The sequence below is a fragment of the Phyllobates terribilis genome, unplaced genomic scaffold (assembly GCF_046119375.1).
Source record: "Phyllobates terribilis strain yellow unplaced genomic scaffold, ASM4611937v1 Scaffold_11__3_contigs__length_659146591, whole genome shotgun sequence".
Classification (NCBI taxonomy): domain Eukaryota; kingdom Metazoa; phylum Chordata; class Amphibia; order Anura; family Dendrobatidae; genus Phyllobates; species Phyllobates terribilis.
In genome coordinates this window covers 332,871,497-332,895,353 of record NW_027362771.1, presented here as the reverse complement: position 1 = coordinate 332,895,353, position 23,857 = coordinate 332,871,497, and the positions used below count along the sequence as shown (strand labels likewise).

At 39.2% G+C, this 23,857-nt stretch overlaps 1 protein-coding gene across 1 annotated transcript in view; it reads right to left on the bottom strand.

The window, feature by feature from the left end:
* The window catches only part of CA12 (carbonic anhydrase 12), a 35,588-nt gene extending 18,912 nt beyond the window's left edge, over positions 1 to 16,676 (bottom strand). The window contains exons 1-3 of the mRNA XM_073650777.1: positions 16,537 to 16,676; positions 15,412 to 15,432; positions 56 to 235 (exon numbers count right to left, since the gene is read on the bottom strand). Coding sequence (XP_073506878.1) covers positions 56 to 235; positions 15,412 to 15,432; positions 16,537 to 16,627 — 292 coding nt within the window. The 5' untranslated portion in view covers positions 16,628 to 16,676. The remainder of the gene's footprint in view (positions 1 to 55; positions 236 to 15,411; positions 15,433 to 16,536) is intronic.
* Between the last annotated feature and the right edge of the window lie 7,181 nt (positions 16,677 to 23,857).

Sequence of the window (23,857 nt, the reverse complement as noted above, 5' to 3'; positions counted from 1 at the left end):
TCTCTATTATGTGTCTCCAGTTGCTACAGATGGTTAGAGGACTTCACCCCTGTACCTGTATGTCCATTGTTAGATATAATGAAGTGATCATTGCTGGAGGCATTGTATCCGTACAACTGAATGGGCTTCAGGTTGGAATCATACTGCAGAATGCTGCCATGGAAGTCCAGAGGCGACTGGTAGACACCACCACAGAAGCTATATTTTGTTGCCCAGCTGTTCTCCCCCTCATTGCCTGTAAGACAATTTAGAAATGTTAAAAAAAAAAAAAAGACTGTAATCCTGCCATTTACATTGTGATCTAGTAAGGTCCGGAACCTTGATTTATTCTCAGTGATATTACTATTGGGAAGTTTTATCACTTAATACTGAGTGAATGAATGAGAGAAGTTACTGTACAACTTACTACGCACAGGGAGGGCGATCAACCCCATTACTACTATTCAACATCCTGCATACTCTTATTAAAAATGTCAGTACCATTCAGGGATAAATTGGAGACCCCTTCCAATTGTAATTGATATTGCATTTTGAGTAAGAGTTTAAAGAAGCCCCTCCCATGTATATATTTTTTCATTAAATGTGTGTTTATGTAAATGGTGTGTAGTGTGAGTGTACTAATATACCCACCTACTGACGCGCTCTCTGGTGTCCAGCACCATTCTGCTCCTCTTCTCAGTGATGTCACCGCTCTGTAGAGCACTGCGTGACTTTGAAGTGGCTTTTACAATGTAAGCATATGAAATGTCAGAACAAGGCCCCATAGGTCAGTGAAAGCCATAAGCTTTCACTGTAAAAGAGACTTCTGGCTCACACACAGAGTATAGAGTGAGCAGTCTAGTAGTAATGGCAGTGATGTCACTGAGAAGAGGAGCAGAATGGCGCTGGATCCTGGAGAGAGCACTCACACTATATTACACGCTCATTTAATGAAAAATTATACATGGGAGTGCTTCTTTAAGTTAAATACATTCATATTGTACCTTCTCTTCCCATCATCACATGGTTAATGGATCAATCTGTTACCATCTTGATAAAAAAGATGATTAACCCATTCACTATACCCAAGTATTTCCTTGAACCTGCACTGCAGTTACTGACTACTGGAACGTAGCTGGACACTACAAAGTAAATATGCACATAAACAAGATAGAGTAAGTCAAGCTTGCTGGGAATATATTCAAATTAAAATATTTATTGGTATAAAATTAAAACTAATTTAAAATACATATTGTGGTCCACCAAATAAAATACAAGAAGAATTAGGTCAGGCGAAAACCTAATTAGAGAGTAATGACGAATATAAGGCCAAGAATCGTGGCCAGTGGATAAGTTTGAGAAAAGACAGCCGTTACATGACAAATGGTAAGGTAATGGTGATGTTACATATGTAGAGAAGTACCATTAGATATGTATTATATCAAGCACAAAAGCACAAGGATGAGGTAGAACACTGAGGTCTGGCCCTAGCATAATCTGAATATCATTGAGAGTATATAAAGTACAGGTGCAAAGAAGCAGAGAGAGTGTTATCTCTCTGTCACCAGATCTCCACAATATATGATAGTTTTCACTATTATAGTATGTAGCCATTCATATGCCATCATAGAAAAATACAGGTCAAAACAGTCCAAGCAAAGAGATATAGTGTAAAACTCACTAAAGTTGCTTAACCATATTGGTAAAGAGGCATGGTCGCCTGCCGTCTGAGTCCCGACGTGCATTTCGCTATTGTTTTAGCGAGGGGTATTGTCCAGTGGGTAATAAAGCACCTTATATATCCTGATATTTGGATCAGGATATATAAAAGGTACTTTGTTACCCACTGGACAATACCACTTGTTAAAGCAAAAGCGAAACGTGCGTCGGGGCTCAGATAGCTGGAAACCATCTCTCTTTATTAATATTAGTAAGCAACTTTAGTGAGAATATCTGCCTTTCCTCAAACTTCCCCTCTGGCCACGATTCTTGGCCTTATATTTATCATTGCTTTCTAATTGGGTTTTCGCCTGACCTAATTCTTCTTGTATTCTATTTGGTGGAGCTAAATATGTATTTTAAATTTGTTTTAATTTTATTTTATACCAATAAATATTTTAATTTTAATATATTCCCGATGAGCTTGACTGGCTCCATCTTGTTTTATGTGTATTGTATATGGGAGTACATCACCTCTCTACTCTAAATAACCTTACAATAAAGTGTTCCCCCACAAGTTATGTGCCCAGCCCCATATACTCGTTTGTGCCATGTCCTTTTTCTGATAAATATACAATTGCTCTCTCTGTTGAAAATATAGTCAGACTATGAGTAGAATAAAATAACTATTTCCTAGCTGGAAATAAATACTATTTGTTATGGACTGATACCAATTAAGGAGTAAAATCTTTGTATTGCCCATGACAAAGGCCTTAGTGTACTTTTCTAAGAGTCATTGTCAGCTATTGCTGAGCACAAGGAATCACTCTTTGTATGCGTAACTTCATATGCATGCTGTGGTTGGACAAAACAGGGGAGCTGAGCAAAAATGGAATGTGTATACACCACCTAGTACTTAGTACAAAGATTTACATTCTGGTAAATTGACCTTATTATTGCCCACTTGTAAATTCAGGCATTTACATGTCACTAATGATAAATCTCCCCCAGTGTTTGCAGAGTGCCCATTCAGGTTTACATTTTTCACTTTTGCAGTTTAATTTTATAACTCCATCATTTTTGGAGACGCTGTGCATTGAGGGCTTAAACAAACATTTTTAGGCAGTTATAGAAAAAATTCTGCAATGTAAGAATACTTTCAAAAGTAGACTTATTAGCTTATTTTTATCAATTAACAAAATGAAAAGTAAATGAACAGAAGAAATCTAAATCAAAATTTGGAGTGGCCACCCTTTGCCTTCAAAACATCAATTATTCTAAGTATGTTTGCATTCAGTTTTTTAAAGGAACTTGACAGGGAGGTTATTCCAAATGTCTTGGAGAACTAACCACAGATTTTATCTGGATGTAGACTTGTGCAAATCCTTCTGTGTCTCTATGTAATCCCAGACAGACTCGATGATGTTGAGATCAAAGCTCTGTGGGGGCCATATCATCACTTCCAAGACTCCTTGTGCTTCTTTTCACTGAAGATTTCTCTTAGGCTAGGGTCACACAACCGATTTTCTCTCATCTGAGAAAATTGGTACGATTATGCTAATCACACTCTGATTAGACTCTGACCAAACTCTGATCAGAGTATGACCCGATTTTCTCGGATGTGGAGAATAAAAAATAAAAAAATCTCCATCTTCTCCTTACTGGCAGTACGTGAAAATTGGACCGCACTCGGATGTCATCCAAGTGTGGCCCAATTTTTTCCACGGACCCATAAACTTGAATGGCTGAGTGTGATCCGATAATAATCTGATGCAACTTATGCATGCTATAAATTTTTCCTCAGATTGACATGTCCGAGGGAAAAAAAAATCAGACATGTGCATGGTCCCATAAAATAGCATGGGGATAAGTGCTGTCTGTCAAAATGACGAATAGTACTCGTATGATTTTTATAGTCGTCTGCACGAGCCCTTTATGACATTGGATATATTTTTAGAGTCATCCTGTGGCAGAATAAATTTGGAGCCAATCTGCCTTTATTTCTTAGGATTAATCCTAACCAAATCCCCAACTCTATTTTCCAAAATGCAGCTTAAAATTTGCAAGGAACCTCCACCATGCTTCACTGTTGGTTGTAGACACTCATTGTACTGCTCTCCACTCCTTAGGGATAGTAACTGCCTTCAGTTACAGCTAAATATTTAAATTTGTGTCATTTGTCCAGAGCACCTGCTGACATTTTTTCTAAACTGTACTTCCTATATTTTCTACATAGTTGAGTCACTTGGCTTTGAATCCACGTCAAAGGCATTTTAGTTTCTTCCATGAAGACCACTCCTTGCCAGACTTCTCAGAATAGTAGATGAGTGCATCTCGGTCCCACTGATTGTTACCAGCTCTGAGCTGATGGCACTGCTGGACATCTGATTTTAAAGTAAATTTCCTTGGTTGACCACTGCTACTATGGTCCTCAATGTTTCCCATTTCTTGGTGTCCTCAATGCTGAGAAACACATGAAGAAAACTATCCATCATGTAATACCATCAGGGAGGTGATTAATTTGTCCCAAATTTATCCTGCAGCAAAACAATGACCCCAATCAGCCTATTTCATTAAGAACTATCTTTAGCGTAAAAATAAAAGAACTAGCAGTCCTGGAAATTATGATAAGGCCCTTATGGAGCCCTTATCTCAACATCATTGAGTTTGTGTGGGATTACATGAGACAAAAGGATTTACATAAACCTACATCTACAGAAGATCTATGGTTAGTTTTCCAAGATGTTTGGAACAACCTCCCTCCCGAGTCCCTTCAAAATCTGTGTTAACATTTACCTAGAAGAATTGATGCTGCTTTGAAGTGAAAGGGAGGTCACACCAAATATTTATTTGATTTCAATTTCTCTTTTGTTCATTGCATTTTATTTGGTAAAGCTAAACTAGTAACACTTCGATTTTTGAAAGCATTCTTACTTTGTAGCATTTTAGCCACACCTGTATAAAACGTTTACAGAGTGCTGTAGATATTAATTGTGTGTAGGAATTAATATAGCCAAAACTATTTTTCTTAATTAATTAGTGCTATCCAATACTATATAAAAAGCCCCACACAGTTTACATAATGGGATTGCGAGGAGACAGGGATTACGCAAGCTGCATAGGACACCTGCTCGCAGTTTTAAAGTGAAGTTTATGACAGATGATATTAATGCCTACCATAATGTGATACCTATAAAAGTGTTAGGGTCCTTAGTGTATCTCTGTGTGCCTCAAAATCCATATACAGGCATATACAAGGAAATTATATACATTTATAAGAACTGAAACACATGAAAACCAGCTTATTGTAGTTTGTTTGTAAAAGATACATAGCGTGATATTTTCTAGCAATTCAAGTTATTTCCATAACAGAAGTTAAGGTTTTTTTTTTCTCCAGTAATAGTAAAATTGTAGCCTGTCCATACCTATAGTTCTAGTTGAAAGTTACAACGTGCTTCAAAGATAAAACTCCTTTCAACCAGATTACTAGAAAAGTCCAGATATAACAGGCTCTAACTATAACCCAAAGATTTACCAAGCATCTTCCAGATTAAAACATCCTTGTAAACCTGTTGTGTGCCTGACTAGACCTGAGGGCAAGACCATGTGAATTAGGTTTCAAAGAAGAAACACACAGAAAGCAGATCTAGATGGAAGATTAGCATCCAAATGCAAGTTTCACATCTCAATAGCCCTTTCTTCTCAGTCTACCTTTAGTAAGTAGGCAATTCATTCTGCTACCGGTTTGTGGAGGGTCTGCCTTTGGATTTGCTATAAAAGACTCCCGCTAATGTTACACCAGAGTAACTGTGGGTTTTTATTGCTATGTAAAACATTTTAGAGTTGCCACATTTATTTGGAAAGTGTGATCACCCACGTGAAGGGTGTTATTAGATGCTACATAAGGAAAGACTCAGCCAAAATAGAATTAGCATTTTTTTCTGTTCCTGTAATTCACATGTAAAAGAAGATAATTTACACTAAGGCAGGAAAACAGATTACATAAAATTTTTAGCTGTTAGATAATTTTGTTAAGTTAAATTCCCACAATGAGTATTTGGTGCATTTTTTCCACTGCATGTTTCCAGCAAAGTGGATGGGATTTATAGAAATCTCTTGCCCACTTTGCTGTAGTTTATGCTGACCTGTAGTGCGGTTTTTAAATCTGCAACAAGTCAATTTCTCTTGCTGTAAATACGTATAGGTCTTATTTGCGGATTTTCTGCATATACTTAAATGAGATGAGAATCTGCAGATGAAAACCGTATGTATTTTTATTGCATTTCCGCAACGGAAACTCTATAAAAAAACACATGTAATCTACAATGACTTTATGAATAAATCAAAGTAAGTGAGAGGAAGTTTCTAAAACCAAGCAGCGTTATTTAAGACATGATATACCTAAAAGACTAAAACCGCAGCTGAAAAATAACATGCGCATAAACCAAAATCCACATTAAAAATGCAGCGAAAAAAACGCAAGCAACCCAATTTAACTAATTGGTGCAGAAATATAAAAATGCAAAAAATACTGATTATAGGAGCTTAGTCTTATTCTACAATACAAAAAAATAAAGACTAAGAGCTCGATTCATCATTGCCTTTGTACCTGTTTTTTGTCTAGTTTTGTGATTTTAGGATTCTTTGTTTGCACACAATTCATTCTATTTGCGCCTTTTTTGAAGTCCAAGTTATGTGTGCTTGCTTTTTTTTTTGTTTCTTTTTCTACTTTTTTTGGGCAGAGTTTGGCAATTCTAGATGTCTTCGCCTTATTTATCAACTGCAAAAAGTCACAAAATTTGGCAGCATGCCACTCCAGTCCCCCATTCCACAATGTATTTTGTGTACATCAGTCTATGGTGCAATTTTTGCATCATTTTGCAAAACAAAAAAGACCATTTTTGACTTTGTGTCAAATTCATGAGTCACGACATTTTCAAGAATTTGTCGCTAAAAACAGCAACTAATACCACAAGACATAAAAGGAAAGTGACAAAAAAAAACGCAAGACAAAAAGCACAAATGATTTAATTGGATAACATCCAAGACCCCTAATCCTTTCTATTTCAATCTATATGGATATTTTTCCCATTATATAATACCCCATTGAGTAATTCTATAAACTGATTTTCTGTCACCTTTGTAGGGGGATTTTAAAAGGAAGTTCCACCTTAAAGCAACTTCTGACAAGTCATTGGTATAAAATATCATTAGCCATAAATACAAAAGAGCCATGGTTTTCCTAGGAAAGGTAAATTACATTAATGAGAAAAAAGGGATACTGTAGGGTATCTGGAGGGAAACTTCAATCTTCATTAAGTACAATGTCTAAGGCTATGTGCCCACGATACAGAAATGCTCCGGATTTTTCCTGAGCGTTTCCGCATCTCCCTGGCAGAAAAAAACGCATGCGGATTGTACATGCGTTTTTTCTGCCAGGGTTAAGCGCTTGTCAAGTGTTTTTAGCATAAAGTGCTTGAAAGTTGGTCACACAATATAAATCCATGCAACCGGCATGGATTTATATTGTGTGACCAACATAATGTTAAAAGAAAAAAAAAGAATTATAACGTAAAAAATAATCTTATACTCACCTTTCCGGCGGCTTCGGTCTGCTCCCCACGTCGCTGCTGGCTCCGTGGCGGGTACCGGTAATGTAAAAGGACCTTCCATGATGTCAGCGGTCATATGAAAGGTCACGCGACCGCCAACGTCAGCGGTCACGTGACCTATGACATGACCGCTGATGTCATGGAAGGTCCTTTTACATTAACGGTACCCGCCACAGAGCCAGCAGCGACGTCGGGAGCAGAGCGGGGGCCATCGGAAGGTGAGTATAAGGTTATTTTTTATTTTAATTTTTTACCTACAGGTACTATGGTACCCAGGTCTGGAGGAGAGTCTCCTCTTCTCCAGACCCGGGTACTATCCGCGCATTAATCGCATGTAGTCATGCGGATCTTATGCGATCCAATGCAAGTCAATGGCGGCGATTTTGCAGCGAAATCGCACTAGAATTGGTCTTCTGCGGTTTTTACCACAATGTGAATTCGCAGCGGAAATTTCTGCATGATTTGCACAGCACATGATTTGCATTGCAGTAAATGGCAGACTTATTACAAGCAATTTTAATGCGTTTTCACATTGAAACTACGCTGCAAAAACGCATTAAAATCACTTCGTGTGCACATAGCCTAAAGGCCCCGTCTCACATAGCGATATCGCTAGCGAGATCGCTGCTGTGTCACGGTTTTGGTGACGCAACAGCGACCTCACCAGCGATGTCGCTATGTGTGACACTTTGCAGCGATCAGGCCCCTGCTGTGAGGTCGCTGATCGCTGCAAAGTGTCCTGGACCAATTTTTGGTCGTTGGCCTCCCGCTGGCGAGCACACGTCGCTGTGTGTGTGACCAGCGGGAACAACGATCAGGCTGGTATCCATGGTAAACATCGGGTTACTAGGGGCACGCGCGCACTTAGTAACCCGCTGTTTACCATGGATACCACTCTGCTACGGTGCGCGGGAGGTTACCGCTCACGGTAGCAGAGTCGTATCCATGATAAACATCGGGTTACTAAGTGCGCGCATGCCCCTAGTAACCCGATGTTTATCATGGATACGGCTCTGCTAAGGTGAACGGTAACCTCCCGCGCACCGTAGCAGAGTGGTATCCATGGTAAACATCGGGTTACTAGGGGCACACGCGCACTTAGTAACCCGATGTTTATCATGGTTACGAGCCTGCTCCTGCTTCAGCAGCAGGCTGGTAACCGGGAGCAGGACATCGTGGAACGATTCTTTCCACGATGTCGCTGCTCCCCTGATCGCTGGTGAGCCTGCCTGTTTGACAGCTCACCAGCGATGTATTAGCGACGCAGCAACGATCCCTGACAGGTCGTATCGTTGTCGGGATCGCTGCTGCATCGCTTAGTGTGACGGGGCCTTAAGGCTTAAATCAGATATCTGTGTTTGGTCAAATACACATATACAAAAATGCTCATTAGTGATTTGGATCTGACTTTCATTTGTTCTTGGTCGGTGTCAGTTTTTCCCATCAGTGTTTCATCAGGAATTTTCTTGTATGGATAACTAAATAAATTATAAAGATCTCCTATCCACTGTAATGTTAATCACGAACCGATACACTTGTATTGGTACTTTTTATCCATGATGGCGGAAAAAAATGGACATATCTCCTTGATTTTTGCATGGACACACGGTCCACAAAAAAACATGGAGATGTGAATATCCACATAGACTATAAGGCCATGTGCAGACGTTGAGTATTTGATGAGGTTTTTTTACCTCAGTATTTGTAAGCTAAAACCGGGAGTGGAACAAATTCTCAGCGTGTGCACGTGGCTTAAAGCTACATTCCCACAATGAGTTTTTGGTGATTTTTTTTACGCTGCGTATTTTCAAAGAAATGAAAGTAAAGCTATTTTACTTAATGGGTGCAGAAATTATGCAGAAAATCTGCAACATCAAAAACTCACCAAAAGCTCATCGTGGGAACATAGCCTAATGGCTATGTGTTCTATCCGCAAAACAAAATATTTTTTTTAGACACTTTCTGTACTTTAAAAACAAAGAAAAGAGAATGGTAATAACAATAAGCCCAAAACAATAATCAATGCAGAAAAAAATCTTTATTTGATAAAAAGTCATGGTCTAAGCATGGGTACAACAGTAAAAGTTAGGTGTCAAAAACAGCAAGAGAGGACACCTAATGAAACAGACCAAGGCATTGTGCCAAAATGGGAGTCGGGACTGACGTCATCCCAGCAATAGAGCATTTTGGTTTGAGGCGGCCACAGATAGAAAAGGGATCCTGTGCAAGAAAAGAATATGGGCCCCTTTTTGTGTCTGTGACAGGACCTTCTTGCTGATTTGAAAGATAAAGTGGACCCCCTTACCTCTTGGGCCCCTATGTTGTCTAAGTATAAGAAGAATGCCTTAGAACATAGTGAGGAGGGGACTTGCGCTGCCTTATACATCAGTTTTCTGGTGTCAAAAAGTGTATTTGCATTGACATTTTGATTGATTGCTCTCAGAAGTTTTAACCAGGTGCAAGAAGGAATCCGCACAGTTTTTGAAATCTTGCAACTTTTTGCTGCCATTTTTCTACAACTAGGTAGAGTTTAGCAAAAGGGGGTGTTATTAGTCACTTTGCGACATTCACTGTGTAATAGCTGCCTCATATTTTATTTTCTAGCACACGGGCAATTCAATTTATTAGGAGGTGGGTGTCTCTTAGTAAGTTTACACACGCATGCTTTTAGTTCACGACTGGCATACCCCACTGTTTTATGCACGCTGTTAATATATAAACCTGGAAGAGATGCATAACAGAAGTTCGGTCTATGAGATGAGTTACTGTATAACACGAAAGCTATTCTCTCATCTATGAGCACTTTTTATTACAGTACATAGGCATATTATATAGTGTACTGTAAAACTGTCAGTTTTTCCATGAATTTAATTGCTTAAAATACTGTACATACTGGATTTAGAGCATTTGAGGTAAAATGGGAGCGTTTTTGTGCTATTTTTTAAATAAAAAAAGTACCACGGCAGATATTACATCAAAATTAAATTTAAAACACATTAAAATGTTTTTTTATTTGTGTTTGGTGCTTTTTGGAAAATAAGACACAGCACGTAATAGGTATGGTATTTTTCTCTGGTGTTTTTCTTAGAAAAAAATGAATGTTACAAATGTAATGAATAAGAAAAAAAAAATCAAAAACTTAGTGGAGAACATATGAAATAAATACCGGTAGCTTAATTTTTTAAATAAAAAAAAATATTGGGTGAAGGTCTTCTTAAGTTCTCAAGTTTGGAAGTCATCCAATATCCATTTTATGGAAATAAGTTTCCGATCGCTGAGGTTCCAATCTCTGGGACTTCCACCAATCTTGAGAACTGGCGCTATGAATGTGAATTGAATGGTGGTTGATCATGCGCACTGACACTGTATTCATTCTTATCGGAGTGCTGGAGATAGCCGAGTGCTACAGATAGGAGAACTTCCAGATTTGAGAAAAACCTTTTAAGGCACCAATGCAATTTGATGAATGTAATGTAGAAAACATTAAAGACAATGATAGATCCCCTACTCCTACTTCTGGTCTTTCAATAAACTTTTGTATTTTGACTATTACTGGGGACATTTGATCGGTGTTTTTTCCTCTTTTTGTGCTAAGTATCTTATTTGATGATTTGTCCTGCCATGTTTAAAAAGAGTCCTATTTTATTACTTGCATGTAATACATATTATTCTATAATTGGATATATAATAGACCACACACATGCTATATTTTCCCATGAATAATTTCTGTCCTAGATGGCCCAGTATAGCCTCATAGATGGCCAAGTATAGACTCATCGATGGCTGTGATTGCTGTATTATGGCTTGATACTACTGAGATCTTGAGAGCTCTAATATGGACATGTGCTTGAGCCCTTACTATTCCTAGACACTACAAGAGAGATTAGAGAATGTGTATTAATAAATTAGGCAAACATATGATGGCCCCTGTTACCAGCATTTCACAGTTATATGTCTAGGTATCCCCAATAAATAATTAGCTCCATTGGTCACATGTGTTCGTATATAAAAGGGAATTATGTTTTGAGATCAGATTTCATCAAGGTAAGAAAATGAAGTTGATTGTTATGCCATCAATACTTCTTTATTACTTAAAAGGGTTTTTCCGGGACAATTTTATTTTTTTTACTATGGCCTTAAGAACTGACAGGTAGGTCATTGTTAACTACCTGTCTGTTCTACCCAGCACCAATGATCCTGCTGCTCACGTTAACAGAGCAGCTCTTCTTCTTCTGGGTTGCTCTGTTGATGGGGCATTACTGCTAACGTCATGCTGATTGACAGTCAGCTTCTTTTAGTTTGGCAGCCGGCTCCCCACTGCATATCAGCAAGACATTGACAGTCACGCCAGTCAACGTGACATCAGCGGGAGCAGCTGGATCGCCAGCAGGAGTGGCCTGTGACCACTCAGAGCCGGCAGAGATCAGCGGCAAGTAGAAAAGGCAGGAAGTTAGCAGCCACCTGACGGTTAGTTCTTAGGCCCATAGTAAAAAAAATAATTTAGTCCCAGATAACCCCATTAGGAGGCTAACACAGACCAAAGGAAATAATGTGATGTAAAACACGTATGTTCAGCTTGTGTGCAAGTACAGTTTGGGACTAATGCCAAAAACACAACAATTGTTGGCTAATCATACCAACACTGGCTAAGTGCATTGTCATGTTTTATAGGAGTGTATATTACTAGATAGCTTTCTCTAGATTATAATCCTTCCCGGATTTTATACTGACACTTACTTGCTATACAATGGAAGACACACCATCACATATAGACAAAACAAACAATTGTGGTCTTAGGTAAAGGTCTTGTGAAATCGTCCTCTTACAAAAGTGGTCACATTTCATTGTACTTTGCAGCCACTTAATCCTCCATAACAGTACAAGGTGCCCATAAACCCGTCTGCTAAGAAGTTAGATATATTACCAGATGGTCTACAAATAATGATCATCTAGATTCTAACGGATCCAGAATCAATTAGGAGCATTTCCAAATGTAAGGTATGTTTGCATATGGATGTAATTAACAACCTTGTGTAAATACAACAGAAGATTAAAGAGGCCTTAAGTGCCATTGTCATTACTATAGATTGAGTCATATTTCTAAAGCATGATCCTTTTTAGCCAAACACCAAAATTCAAAAAGGCCATAGTTTGAACAGGACTTCTGCCCAACACGGCACTCTGTTTACCTGTACTAGCTGTCAGCAGCCTGCGACACTCTGACTGTTGTGAAGCTACAACTCTCAGGATGCTTTGAAAGTTTTGATTTGTGTATGCAGAATACAGTGAATGGCAAATGTTACCAAGATAGAAGTGCCAAATATAAAACGAGAGTCGAAATTAGGAACCGGCCAACATACAATTAGTAGATAAAATTATGCTCGCTTTCATTTGTGCCACTTCAGTATTTCAATTAGTTTTTTGCATAAAAATTTATAAACCAAAATAAGGAGTGGGTGGAACATGAAAAAGAAAAGCTATAATGCAAAGATTTTTATTCATGCCATATCTTGAACCTATTTTGGGTTTTAGCTCACAAATACTGAGGGCCCTCCTCAGAAAAAAGCAATTTACAATATTATGATAGAGGGAAAGCTGTCAATGGCCTCCTTCACACAACCTCACTACTTGCCCTACAAACGCCACAAACCAAAACACTTTGGCCCTGATTCATCAAGATTGGTGTTTTTTATGCCCGTATTAATAGTTTGCTGCCATACGCCACCACAAGAAGTCTACTCCAATCAAGTGTATGAGGAATGTATCTGGCGCTCTCGGCCATGCTCTGTCTCGGCTTTTCAAAAAGTTTGCAAAACTTCCAGGAACTAGCATAAAAAATATATATAATTTTATAACATTTCAAACAGTTTTTGGTGAAATCAGTTTGATAAATCGGCCCCTTTGTATGTAGGCTTTTCAATTTATACTACAAAGTAACTTTTAGCTGCAGTATTTTGGTCTAAAAGAAATTAAGGCTATGAAAAACCGCAGCAACAATCTGAATGCGATTTCAGCCTTACACAGGGTGCATAAAAAAAAGAAACAGATATACAAAGGTAGAATACTACAGCTGTTCAAATCGCCTTAAAGAAGCTCTTCCATCTATATTTTGTTATTAAATGTGTGTATATGTGCATGTGTTAATATAGTCACCTATCGCTGCTCCCTCCAGTGTAGAGCACCATTCTGCTTCGCTTCTCAATGATGTCAAAGCAATTGTGACTAGCCGACTCCCTCTATACTCTATGCATGAGACGGAAGTCTCATTTACAGTGTAAGTCTATGGAGTTTTGTTCTGATGCTCAATAGGGTTACATTGTAAAAGCCCCTTCTGGGTCACGCAGAGCGCAACATGAGCCGGAAAGTCTGAAGAGCTGGGACATCACTGAGAAGAGGAGAATAACATCGCTAGATACCGGAGTGAAGAGCGGTAAGTGAGTATATTAATACACTTACACTTAATAAAAAATATATATACAATGAGGAAAATAAATATTTGATACACTGCCAATTTTGACAGTTTTCCCACCTACAAAAAATGGAGTCTGTAATTTTTACAGAAGGTACACTTCAACTGTGAGAGACAGAATCTAGAAAATCACATTGTATGATTTTTACATAATTAATTTGCATTTTATTGCATGAAATAAGTATTTGATACAATAGAAAAACCGAAAATAATATTTGGTATGGAAAACTTTGCTTGCAATTACAGAGGTCAGATGTTTCCTGTAGTTCTTGACCAAGTTTGCACACACTGCAACAGGGATTTTGGCCCTCAGGTTTTGGGAGTGTTGCTGGGCAACATTGAGTTTCTGCTCCCTCCAAAGATTTTCTATTGGGTTCAAGACTGGAGACTGGCTAGGTCACTCCAGGACCTTGAAATGCTTCTTACGGAGCAACTCCTTAGTTGGCTATGTGTTTTGGGTCATTGTCTTGCTGGAAGACCAAGTCACGACCCATCTTCAATGCTCTTACTGAGGGAAGGATGTTGCTGGTCAAAATATCACGATACATGACCCCATCCATCCTCCCCTTAATATGGTGTAGTTGTCCTGTCCCCTTTGCAGAAAAGCACCCCCAAAGTATGAGGTTTCCCCTACCATGCTTCATGTTTGGGACAGTGTTCTTGGAGTTGTACTCATCCTTTTTCTTCCTCCAAACATGGCGACTGGAGTTGATACCAAAAAGTTCTATTTTGGTCTCATTTGACCACATGACCTTCTCCCATGCCTCCTCTGGATCATCCAGATGGTCATTTGCAAACTTCAAACAGGCCTGGACATGTGCTGGTGTGAGCAGAGGGACCTTGCGTGCCCTGCAGGATATTAATTCACGACAGCGTAGTGTGTTACTAACGGTAATATTTGAGACTGTGGTCCCAGCTCTCTTCAGGTCATTGACCAGATAATCCCGTGTAGTTCTGGGCTCATTCCTGACCTTTGTCAGAATCATCCTTACCCCACGAGGCGAGATCTTGCATGGAGCCCCAGACCAAGGAAGATTGACAGTCATCTTGTGTTTCTTACATTTTCTAATAATTGTGCCAACAGTTGTTGCCTTCTTAACAAGCTGCTTGCCTATTGTCCTCTAGCCCATCCCAGCCTTGTTCAGGTCTACAATTTGGTCCATGGTGTACTTAGATAGCTTTGTGGTCTTGGCCATGGTGAAGAGGTTGGAGTGTGATTGATTGAGTGTGTGGACAGGTGTCTTTTATACAGGTAATGAGTTCAGGTAGCAAGTTCAAACAGGTGCAATTAATACAGGTAATAAGTACAGAGTAGGAGGGCTTCTTAAACAAAAACTAACAGGTCTGTGAAAGCCAGAATACTTGCTGGTTGGTAGGTGTTCAGATACCTATTTCATGCAATAAACTGCAATTTAATTATTTAAAAATCATACAGTGTGATTTTCTGGGTTTTTTTTAGTTTATTTTTAGATTCTGTCTCTCACAATTGAAGTGTATCTACGATAAAATCACGGACTCCTCCATTCTTTGTAGGTGGGAAAACTTGCAAAATCAGCAGTCTTTCAAATGCTTGTTTTCCCCACTGTATAGGGGAGTGCTTCTTTAACTTTCATAGTCTGAAAACGATATCAAATTAAGTATTTTTATGATGTAATATTAGAACCACTACAACCATGCCAGGTTGGTACTTACCAGTATATGACCAACTATGTCCTGCAAAGAAAAGAGAACTAGTTATTTTTGTCATCTCATCAGATTTGTTATACATTTACAAACTACAAGGAAATGCACAATTTCTCTTCGCTGTGCACAGATTGTTTCTTCTTGTTGAGCTTGGTCACATTTGCACTATTCAATTCTGTTGCATTACAAACCTGAAGAATTACATTTATGGTAGTGCCATTGACTAGAATTGCATCCATCAGGTTTCTATCACATTGACTGTTTACAATTTTTCTCCTTGGAAATATGATGAAATTTGTGATGGAGACTGTAACAAATTTTACATTTCAAGATTTTGTTCTTCACTGCTTGGGATTTAAAAAAATCTTGAGTAAATCTACATTCACACACTTATCCTGTCCGAGAAAAAAAAACAGCACATGGACTAATAGATCCGTGAGACTCATAACATGTCCTGTTATCTCGTTTTGCGGATCAGACTCGGCCATTAAAGTCTATTGGGATCAGTAAAAAAACACAGAAGATGTACTTTATCCTTCCATGTTCCATAGTTTTTCATTCATTTTTCACTAATCCATTGTAAAGAACCAATGGATAAAAGTTCAGACAGTTTATGCCTCCTTTAGTTTTTAAAACTCGGATGCAGCAAAAAGGCAATATATATGACACAAGAGAAAAATGGTCACATAGATATAAAAAATATAGTGACATCGAGATAAAAATAGACATGGATGTGTGAATGCAGCCTGATCAATAGTTTTACAGCTCCGTTATATAGAAATTTGATTTCAACACTTTTAAACAGGGTTAAAAAAATGCCTTGAATTTCAAATTCTGAGATTTATTAATTTTTTAAACACATTTTGAATGTGTATTTTTTCGGGCGTTTTTTTTTAGTTTTATAATATAATCTATGTTTGAATCCAACTTTACATAGGACTACTAATAACCTCAATGCATTTGAGTAGTAGTTATAGTAATAGTATCTTGTTACGTTCAGATATATTTCTGTGTTCCAACATTTGTCGATTTTTTTTTTTCAAGAAAACTTAAAAAAAACAAAAAAACAACATATACACAACTCCATAATTTTAAAGTCATAAGTAAGTTTAGATCAGTAGTGATATGCCTTACCTTCAGAAGCAGCCTGTGCAGCAGGCAATGCCAGTAAGGAGAAGAGCAGTCTGTACATCTGTGCAAGTTTCAGTGACAGCAGTAGGGCCATTGATTCCCTTCTGTTCTGGGCACTATTCCTCCTTCATACACAGTCCCTGCACAATAACCTCTCAGTTTCATACAAGTGACTATGCAGTCAGGCTCAGCCCAGGGTCTTCGGTCACCAATAACACAGCACAGCTTGTTACCTGGCACAGCCTCGGACTCCTCCTTCCTACCTCCTCTACATCTCTAAAGAATGATCACACCTGAGAGACGCTGAACTTTACAACCTGAACATTGTTCTGCATTGATGAACGGTTATAGAAACGGTGAGAAAGAAAATGGTCATTCATCATGTAAAAAGTAATCGATACAGCAAAAGTTCAAAGTCTATCGCATATGACAACATATACAAAGCTGGAGCTGACATTGTCAGACCCTTTTTCTCTGCAATTGATTAAAAATTAATTTAGTGATTAACGTAAAAAATGTTTTTGTTTTGTTGTAATATGACTTTCATCATCAAAATTAATAGGAAAGAAATGTAAAAAACTGATCCAAGTGTCTATTGACCTTAACTAATTTCCATTTTTAACAGCACTTAATAATATATTAGTCTGCAATCCTACTCATGCCAAGTACAGTTAGGTCCAGAGATATTTGGACACAAACTTTGCCATTTTAGCTGTTTACCAAAACATATTCAAGATACAGTTATATAATAATTATTCGCTAAAAGTGCAGACCCTCAGCTTTAGAGCTCGTTCACACTGCCGTATAATACAGGTGAGTAATATCCGATGTTTTATCGGATAGCACTTCACCCAATGTTATGCTATGGGGCAGTGCAGATCAGCGATTATTTTCTCATGCCAGTTTCGGCATGAGAAAACAATTGCAGCAAGCAGCAAGTGCATCTGAGAATCGGATTGCACGCCCCCATACAAGTCTATGGGTGCGTGTGAAACATCGGACTGCACTCGGATGTCATCTGAGTGACGTCCGATTACCACGGATGCTGGCTATTGGAGAAATTACTCTGACAGAGTTTGAGCCGAGTGTCATTTACATAATTGGCCCAATTCTCTCGCATAAGAGAATCGACGGAAGTGTGACCCTGGTCCTTATTTGACGGTATTCACCTCATAACTTGAGTAAGGGTTTAGGAATTACAGCTATTAAATATGTAGCCTCTTTTCCAAGGGACCAAAAGTAATTGGACAATTATATCAAAAGCTCTTTAATGGGTTGCATGGGCTATTCCCTCATTAATCCATCATCAATTAAGCAAGTTCTAGAGCTGATTCCAGGTGTGGCATTTGCATTTGAAAGCAGTTGCTGTGAAACCACAACATGCAGTCAAAGGAACCCTCAATGGAGGAGAAACAGACCTTCCTTAGGCTGAAAAAAAAGAAGAGAGATAGCAAAAATCCTATGTCTTGTCAAATCAGCAGTTTGGAAAATTTTTGCATAACAAAGGGCACACTGGTGAGTTGGGAACTAAAAAAGGGCCTAGACATTCCAAGGAAGACAACAGTGGTGGATGATCACAGAATCCTTCCCATGGTAAAGAAAAACAGCTTGACAACATCCACTCAAGTGAAGAACACTCTCCAGGAAGTAGGTGTTTCAGTATCTAAGGCAACCATAAAAGAGACGACTTCATGAGAGCAAATACAGAGTTTCACCACAAGGTTTTCCTGGATAATCTTTAAAAATCCTTAATCTGAGAGCAACATAATGTAGATACAAAGATCCTGATTCCAGTGATGTATCACTTACTGGTTTGCTTTGTGTAGTTTTGATAATCTATTGCTGATAAAACAGCAGTTTTATCAGTAGAGGACTAGTAAACCTGCTGCCAGGTAGTCAAGAATATTCATGAGGCTCTGAGGTGAGGTTGTGCGGGATTACCCATAATGCCTTGCTGTTGTCACATCAAATAGTATAGAGCAGACAATCAGGAGGAAGCCTGTATAAAAGCCTAAGCAGGGAATAAACCAGACATTTTAGGGTGATTACGGATAGTGAGAGAAAGGCAGAGTTTACAGCGCATGAATAGACATGGGGAGACAAAGCCTGGAACATTAAACAAATACTCCAGACAATAATATGCTGAAAAACTGCAGCAGTGAAGAAGATGAGAGTAGTAGTATGCGCATAATACAGAGTTTCAGTTGATAGTTTGGGAGAGAGATGGGGGAGGTGTCAGCAGCAAGGTGAGACACAGTGTGATTGATCAGTGATATTGTGTAGCTGGCATCTGTCCAGCTGCATTTGCATTACAATTACACATTATTCATGCACTAAACAGCAGAAACAAAACAGTACAATATAGAAAAAAATAGTAAAAATCTTAAATGAATGTCAAACTGTGTGCTTGGAAGTCTCAAGCAACTCAGCTGAGTTTTTGCAGTTCTTGTGCCATCATTTTTGATAAGAGGGGAATAACTCATTTTTAAAATACAAAATAAATTTCCCCAAAAATCAAGATATCTAACTGCAACTGTCTCACAAAGAACTGCATGTTTTACTAGTCAAATATTACATCCGTACATACCACCCTAATACAGAACCATGTTGCAGGTGCTGGCTTTCTGGTGATGTACCTAAGTATCATTTCTTATTATGTATTTTTTAGCAAGGATATTACATTCTGTTGAAAATAAAAATGTAAAAAATGTCGCCAGTTAAGGGTATGTGCACACAACATCTATTGCAATAGGATTTCGCTCAGTAACCGCTGGAAAAAGCGCTACCTAAATGGTCCAAAAATGAACATATGCATTTCTATGAAAAAATGACTAGCTGTTCATACATTCTCTCTTTTCAGCATATTTTAAAAGTTTCAAGTTTCTAAATATGTCGAGTTGGTAAAAGAGGTGAGCTGAGTATTCTTCATGCATCTTCCACTCTGAAGACACTCTATACTTTTAATAGAAGCAAATAGGTAAGCTGAGAAGACGGCTGGGCATCTTTTTTTAGCGGTTTGCCAGTGTTTTTACTATAAAAACGGCTAACAATTTCTTTAGTACTGAGCGAAGTTAAAAAAAAAACAAAAAAAAAACGCCATAAAGACACGACAAAAATGCTGTAAAAACACCTAAAAAAACTCATGCTGGTGGTCAAAAAAAAGCCCAAGAAAAAAACGCCGGCATTTCTTAACGCATCTTCCTCTTGAAAAACACGGCAGTTCACCTGTCTGAAAAAGACGAGTGCACATACTGAACGGATCTTTTGAATTTCAAATTCACCGGCTTCAAAAAATGTTTCCCAAAAATTTAATTTGTGGGGAATAAATCAGCTTGGATCTCAGTAATGGAAAAGTGATGGCGAGGGAGTGGGAGAGTAATTTCCATAGTATATGTATATTTCACTTACTTCTGGAATCTGGAGATGGAAACCAACACTGCCAGTCCTGTGCTCCAATAGGAACCGCTGATTTCTGATGACCCAGGTACTGACCACCAATGTACAAGGCATGATAATATGATAATGATAATAATAAGGGCACCAATGTGCAAGCTAAATCACAGCTGCAGGCCATTATGGGGAATCCGGCAACCTAGGCTGCCACACTAAACACCATTAGCCGGCTCACTGATGCTTCAGCAGTGTGGGAAATGCTACCAGGCAAGGGTTTTTGTTTGCCAATTGTGAACCAAATCTTAAAGTGTTTGAACTCATGTTGAACAGTGAATTTCCTGGATCGATACGCTCATCCATAGCACATGCGCTAACTGTGCATATCTGTTTTTGAACTCCTGTTTTACTAGTCCAATTGGACAACCTTTAGGCTATGTGCACACGGTGCGTTTTTGGTGCGTTTTCTCCACGCGGAAATGGGCCAAAAATGCTAGGCAATCCGTGTGCCAGCTAATGCACTGACAATCCTGAAGTGCTGTGCACATGATCAGGAATATTTCTGTCAGGATTGTCATAAATCTGCAGCATGTCAATTCTTTGTGCGTTTCTGCAGCATTTTTCACCCATTGACTTCAATTGAGCCAGTCAAATCCACAGCAAAAACGCAGGGATAAAAATACTTGCAGATTTGCTGCGGATGTTTGCTGCGTATTTGACTGACTCAATTCTAGTCAATGAGTCAAAAACACTGCAAAAACGCACAAAGAATTGCCCGTGGGAGACTACTCCTCCCATCATCCTATGGCTGCTCCCTCTGACAATAGCGAAAGCAGGCACGGCTGAGGGGAGAAGTAGTCTCCTCAGCCAGAGTCTGTATGCTGTGAAAAAAAAAAAATGTAAAAATAAATCGATAATAAAATATAAAACATTTTATATTACAGTCATCGCTAACAGCAATGAGAGTTCTGTGAGCAGTGTCAAAAACTGCTCCGACACACCTGCATGACTAGCCAGAATTGACCTTCTTTGCCTTTGACAAGAGTACTCATATGAAAGAAACAGAGGGCATTATAGAATATATGGCGCACAGGGGTGGATTAAGAGTAGCAAGGGCCCCGGGCAGGCCGCACAATTCCGCTGTGTCTCCTAGCAGTGACGCGGCCGAGCCAGCAGAGGGAAGTTAACAGCTGCAGTGTTGGCCCGGCCGGAGAAGAAGCAGCGTCCGTGCGCTGCTGCTGGGGGAGCGGTCCGCGGGCCCCCCCGCCACTGTCTGCCAGTATGTGCCGCGGCGCCGCACATATAATGAGGGCAATCTGGCCATGGAGGCCCGAGGCCCCGGGCGGTAGCCCAGATTGCCCTCATTATAATCTGCCTATGATGGCGCATCACTCATCTCAGTCACAGCAGGATGATATTACCTTTAAGGCCACGGTATTACCTCAGCATTTGTAAGCCAAAACCAGGTGAAGAACAGTCAGAGAAAAGGTATAATAGAAACAAGTCACCAATTCTGCATTTATCATCCACTCCTGGTTTTCGATCCCACTCCTGGAGAAAAAATACTGACCGAATACTGACCAAATACTGATAGTGGGGTTGTGGCCTAACAGCGATACTGTCAGTTTGATTGCATGTTCTGCACAAAACGGTCTGCCAGATCGCAAATGACTAAAGCTTCATTCACACATCTATGTGACACTTTTGATTGCGAATTTTTAATATACAGCATTTGGACCCATAGATTACAATGGATGTATTTACATCTGTTAAATTCACAGATCCAAGAATCCAAGATACAACCACTGTAAGAATATCAAATGCCAGCTGCTGCTACCCTATGGCTGGGGAAGGAATCTATGAAATTAAACAAATAAGAGTAAAAACATAAAAAAAATTGGCTGTGCTGCTGGAAAGTCTCTTGCTGAAGTAAACATTGAAGGTTCTTTATCTGCACGTGTTTCAACGCCATACTGGCATCTTTTTGATTTTGCAGATCAGAATCAACCATTAAAGTCTATGGGGATCCAATCCGCAAATCACATCAAAATTGAACATGTCTTTATTTCTTTAGGATAATTGTTTGAAAAAAAGAAAACAAAAAAGTGAACATACCCATAGAATATAATGGATATATTTTCTATTCGTAAAAAACACTGACCATGCATGTGAAACACGGACGTCTAAATGAACCATAATCCTGATGCTGTTTGTGTGTGAATGTGGCCTTATAAACAAGTCCCTGTTGTTTCGTCTGTATACTCACTTATCATAAGTGATTTATAGTTCCTTTCCTGGCCAGGAGCTGTGATATGTCCTGACCACTGAACTTGAAATGGAGCAGCTCTACATGGTTAGATACAGGAAATAACAGTACATAGCAGGGGTACATTGATAAGATTTTCTCAGTACAGGAACATTTTTTTTAATACATCAAATTGTGGAACTTATTAGTCCAAGATCTGCACTTTGTTTGTGGTACAATCCCTTTAAGACTACTAAGGTATTGCCACACATAGCCTGTCATCTTCCTGCCAATTTGTACAGTGTTAATGCATTGTTAACAGCCAATGTGCGGTCATTAACAATCAATATGAAAACTACACCATTTTGTGTTAAAACTCAGGGACATTTTCAAACACGTTGCACCCATTTCTTGGCTAATTGGTGGCCACACCATTATAAAATGTTTCCCATATATATAGATGGCATCTGAAATCTAGTCTTCTTGGACTACAAAGCATCATACAAGGTACAGTCATGGCCAAAAGTTTTGAGAATGACACCAAAATTATATTTTCACATGATCAGCTGGCCTCTGTTTTTTATTAGTGTTTGTCTGATGTTTATATCACATACAGAAATATAATTGCAATCATATTATGAGTACCAATAGGTTATATTGACAGTTAGAATGAGTTAATGCAGCAAGTCAATATTTGCAGTGTTGCCCCTTCTTCTTCAAGACCTCTGTAATTCTCCCTGGCATGCTCTCAATCAACTTTTGGACCAAATCCTGACTGATAGCAGTCCATTCTTGCATTATCAATGCTTGCATTTAGCCAGAATTTGTTGGTTTTTGTTTGTCCACCCGTCTCTTGATGATTGACCACAAGTTCTCAATGGGATTAAGATCTGGGGAGTTTCCAGGCCATGGACCCAAAATCTCTATGTTTTGTTCCATGAGCCATTTAGTTATCACCTTTGCTTTATGGCAAGGTGCTCCATCATGCTGGAAAAGGCATTGTTGGGCGCCAAACTGCTCTTGGACGGTTGGGAGAAGTTGCTCTTGGAGGACATTCTGGTACCATTCTTTATTCATGGCTGTGTTTTTAGGCAAGACTGTGAGTGAGCCGATTCCCTTGGCTGAGAAGCAACCCCACACATGAATGGTTTCAGGATGCTTTACAGTTGGCATGAGACAAGACTGGTGGTAGCGTTTACCTCTTCTTCTCCGAATAAGCTGTTTCCAGATGTCCCAAACAATCGAAAAGGGGATTCATCAGAGAAAATGACTTTGCCCAAGTCCTCAGCAGTCCACTCCCTGTACCTTTTGCAGAATATCAGTCGGTCCCTGATGTTTTTTCTGGAGAGAAGTGGCTTCTTTGCTGCCCTCCTTGAAACCAGCCCTTGCTCAAAGAGTCTCCACCTCACAGTGCGTGCAGAAGCACTCACACCAGCCTGCTGCCATTCCTGAGCAAGCTCGGCACTGCTGGTAGTCCGATCCCGCAGCTGAAACAGTTTTAAGATACGGTCCTGGCGCTTGCTGGTCTTTCTTGGGCGCCCTGGAGCCTTTTTGACAACAATGGAAGCTCTCTCCTTGAAGTTCTTGATGATGCGATAGATTGTTGACTGAGGTGCAATCTTTGTAGCTGCGATACTCTTCCCTGTTAGGCCATTTTTGTGCAGTGCAATGATGGCTGCACGTGTTTCT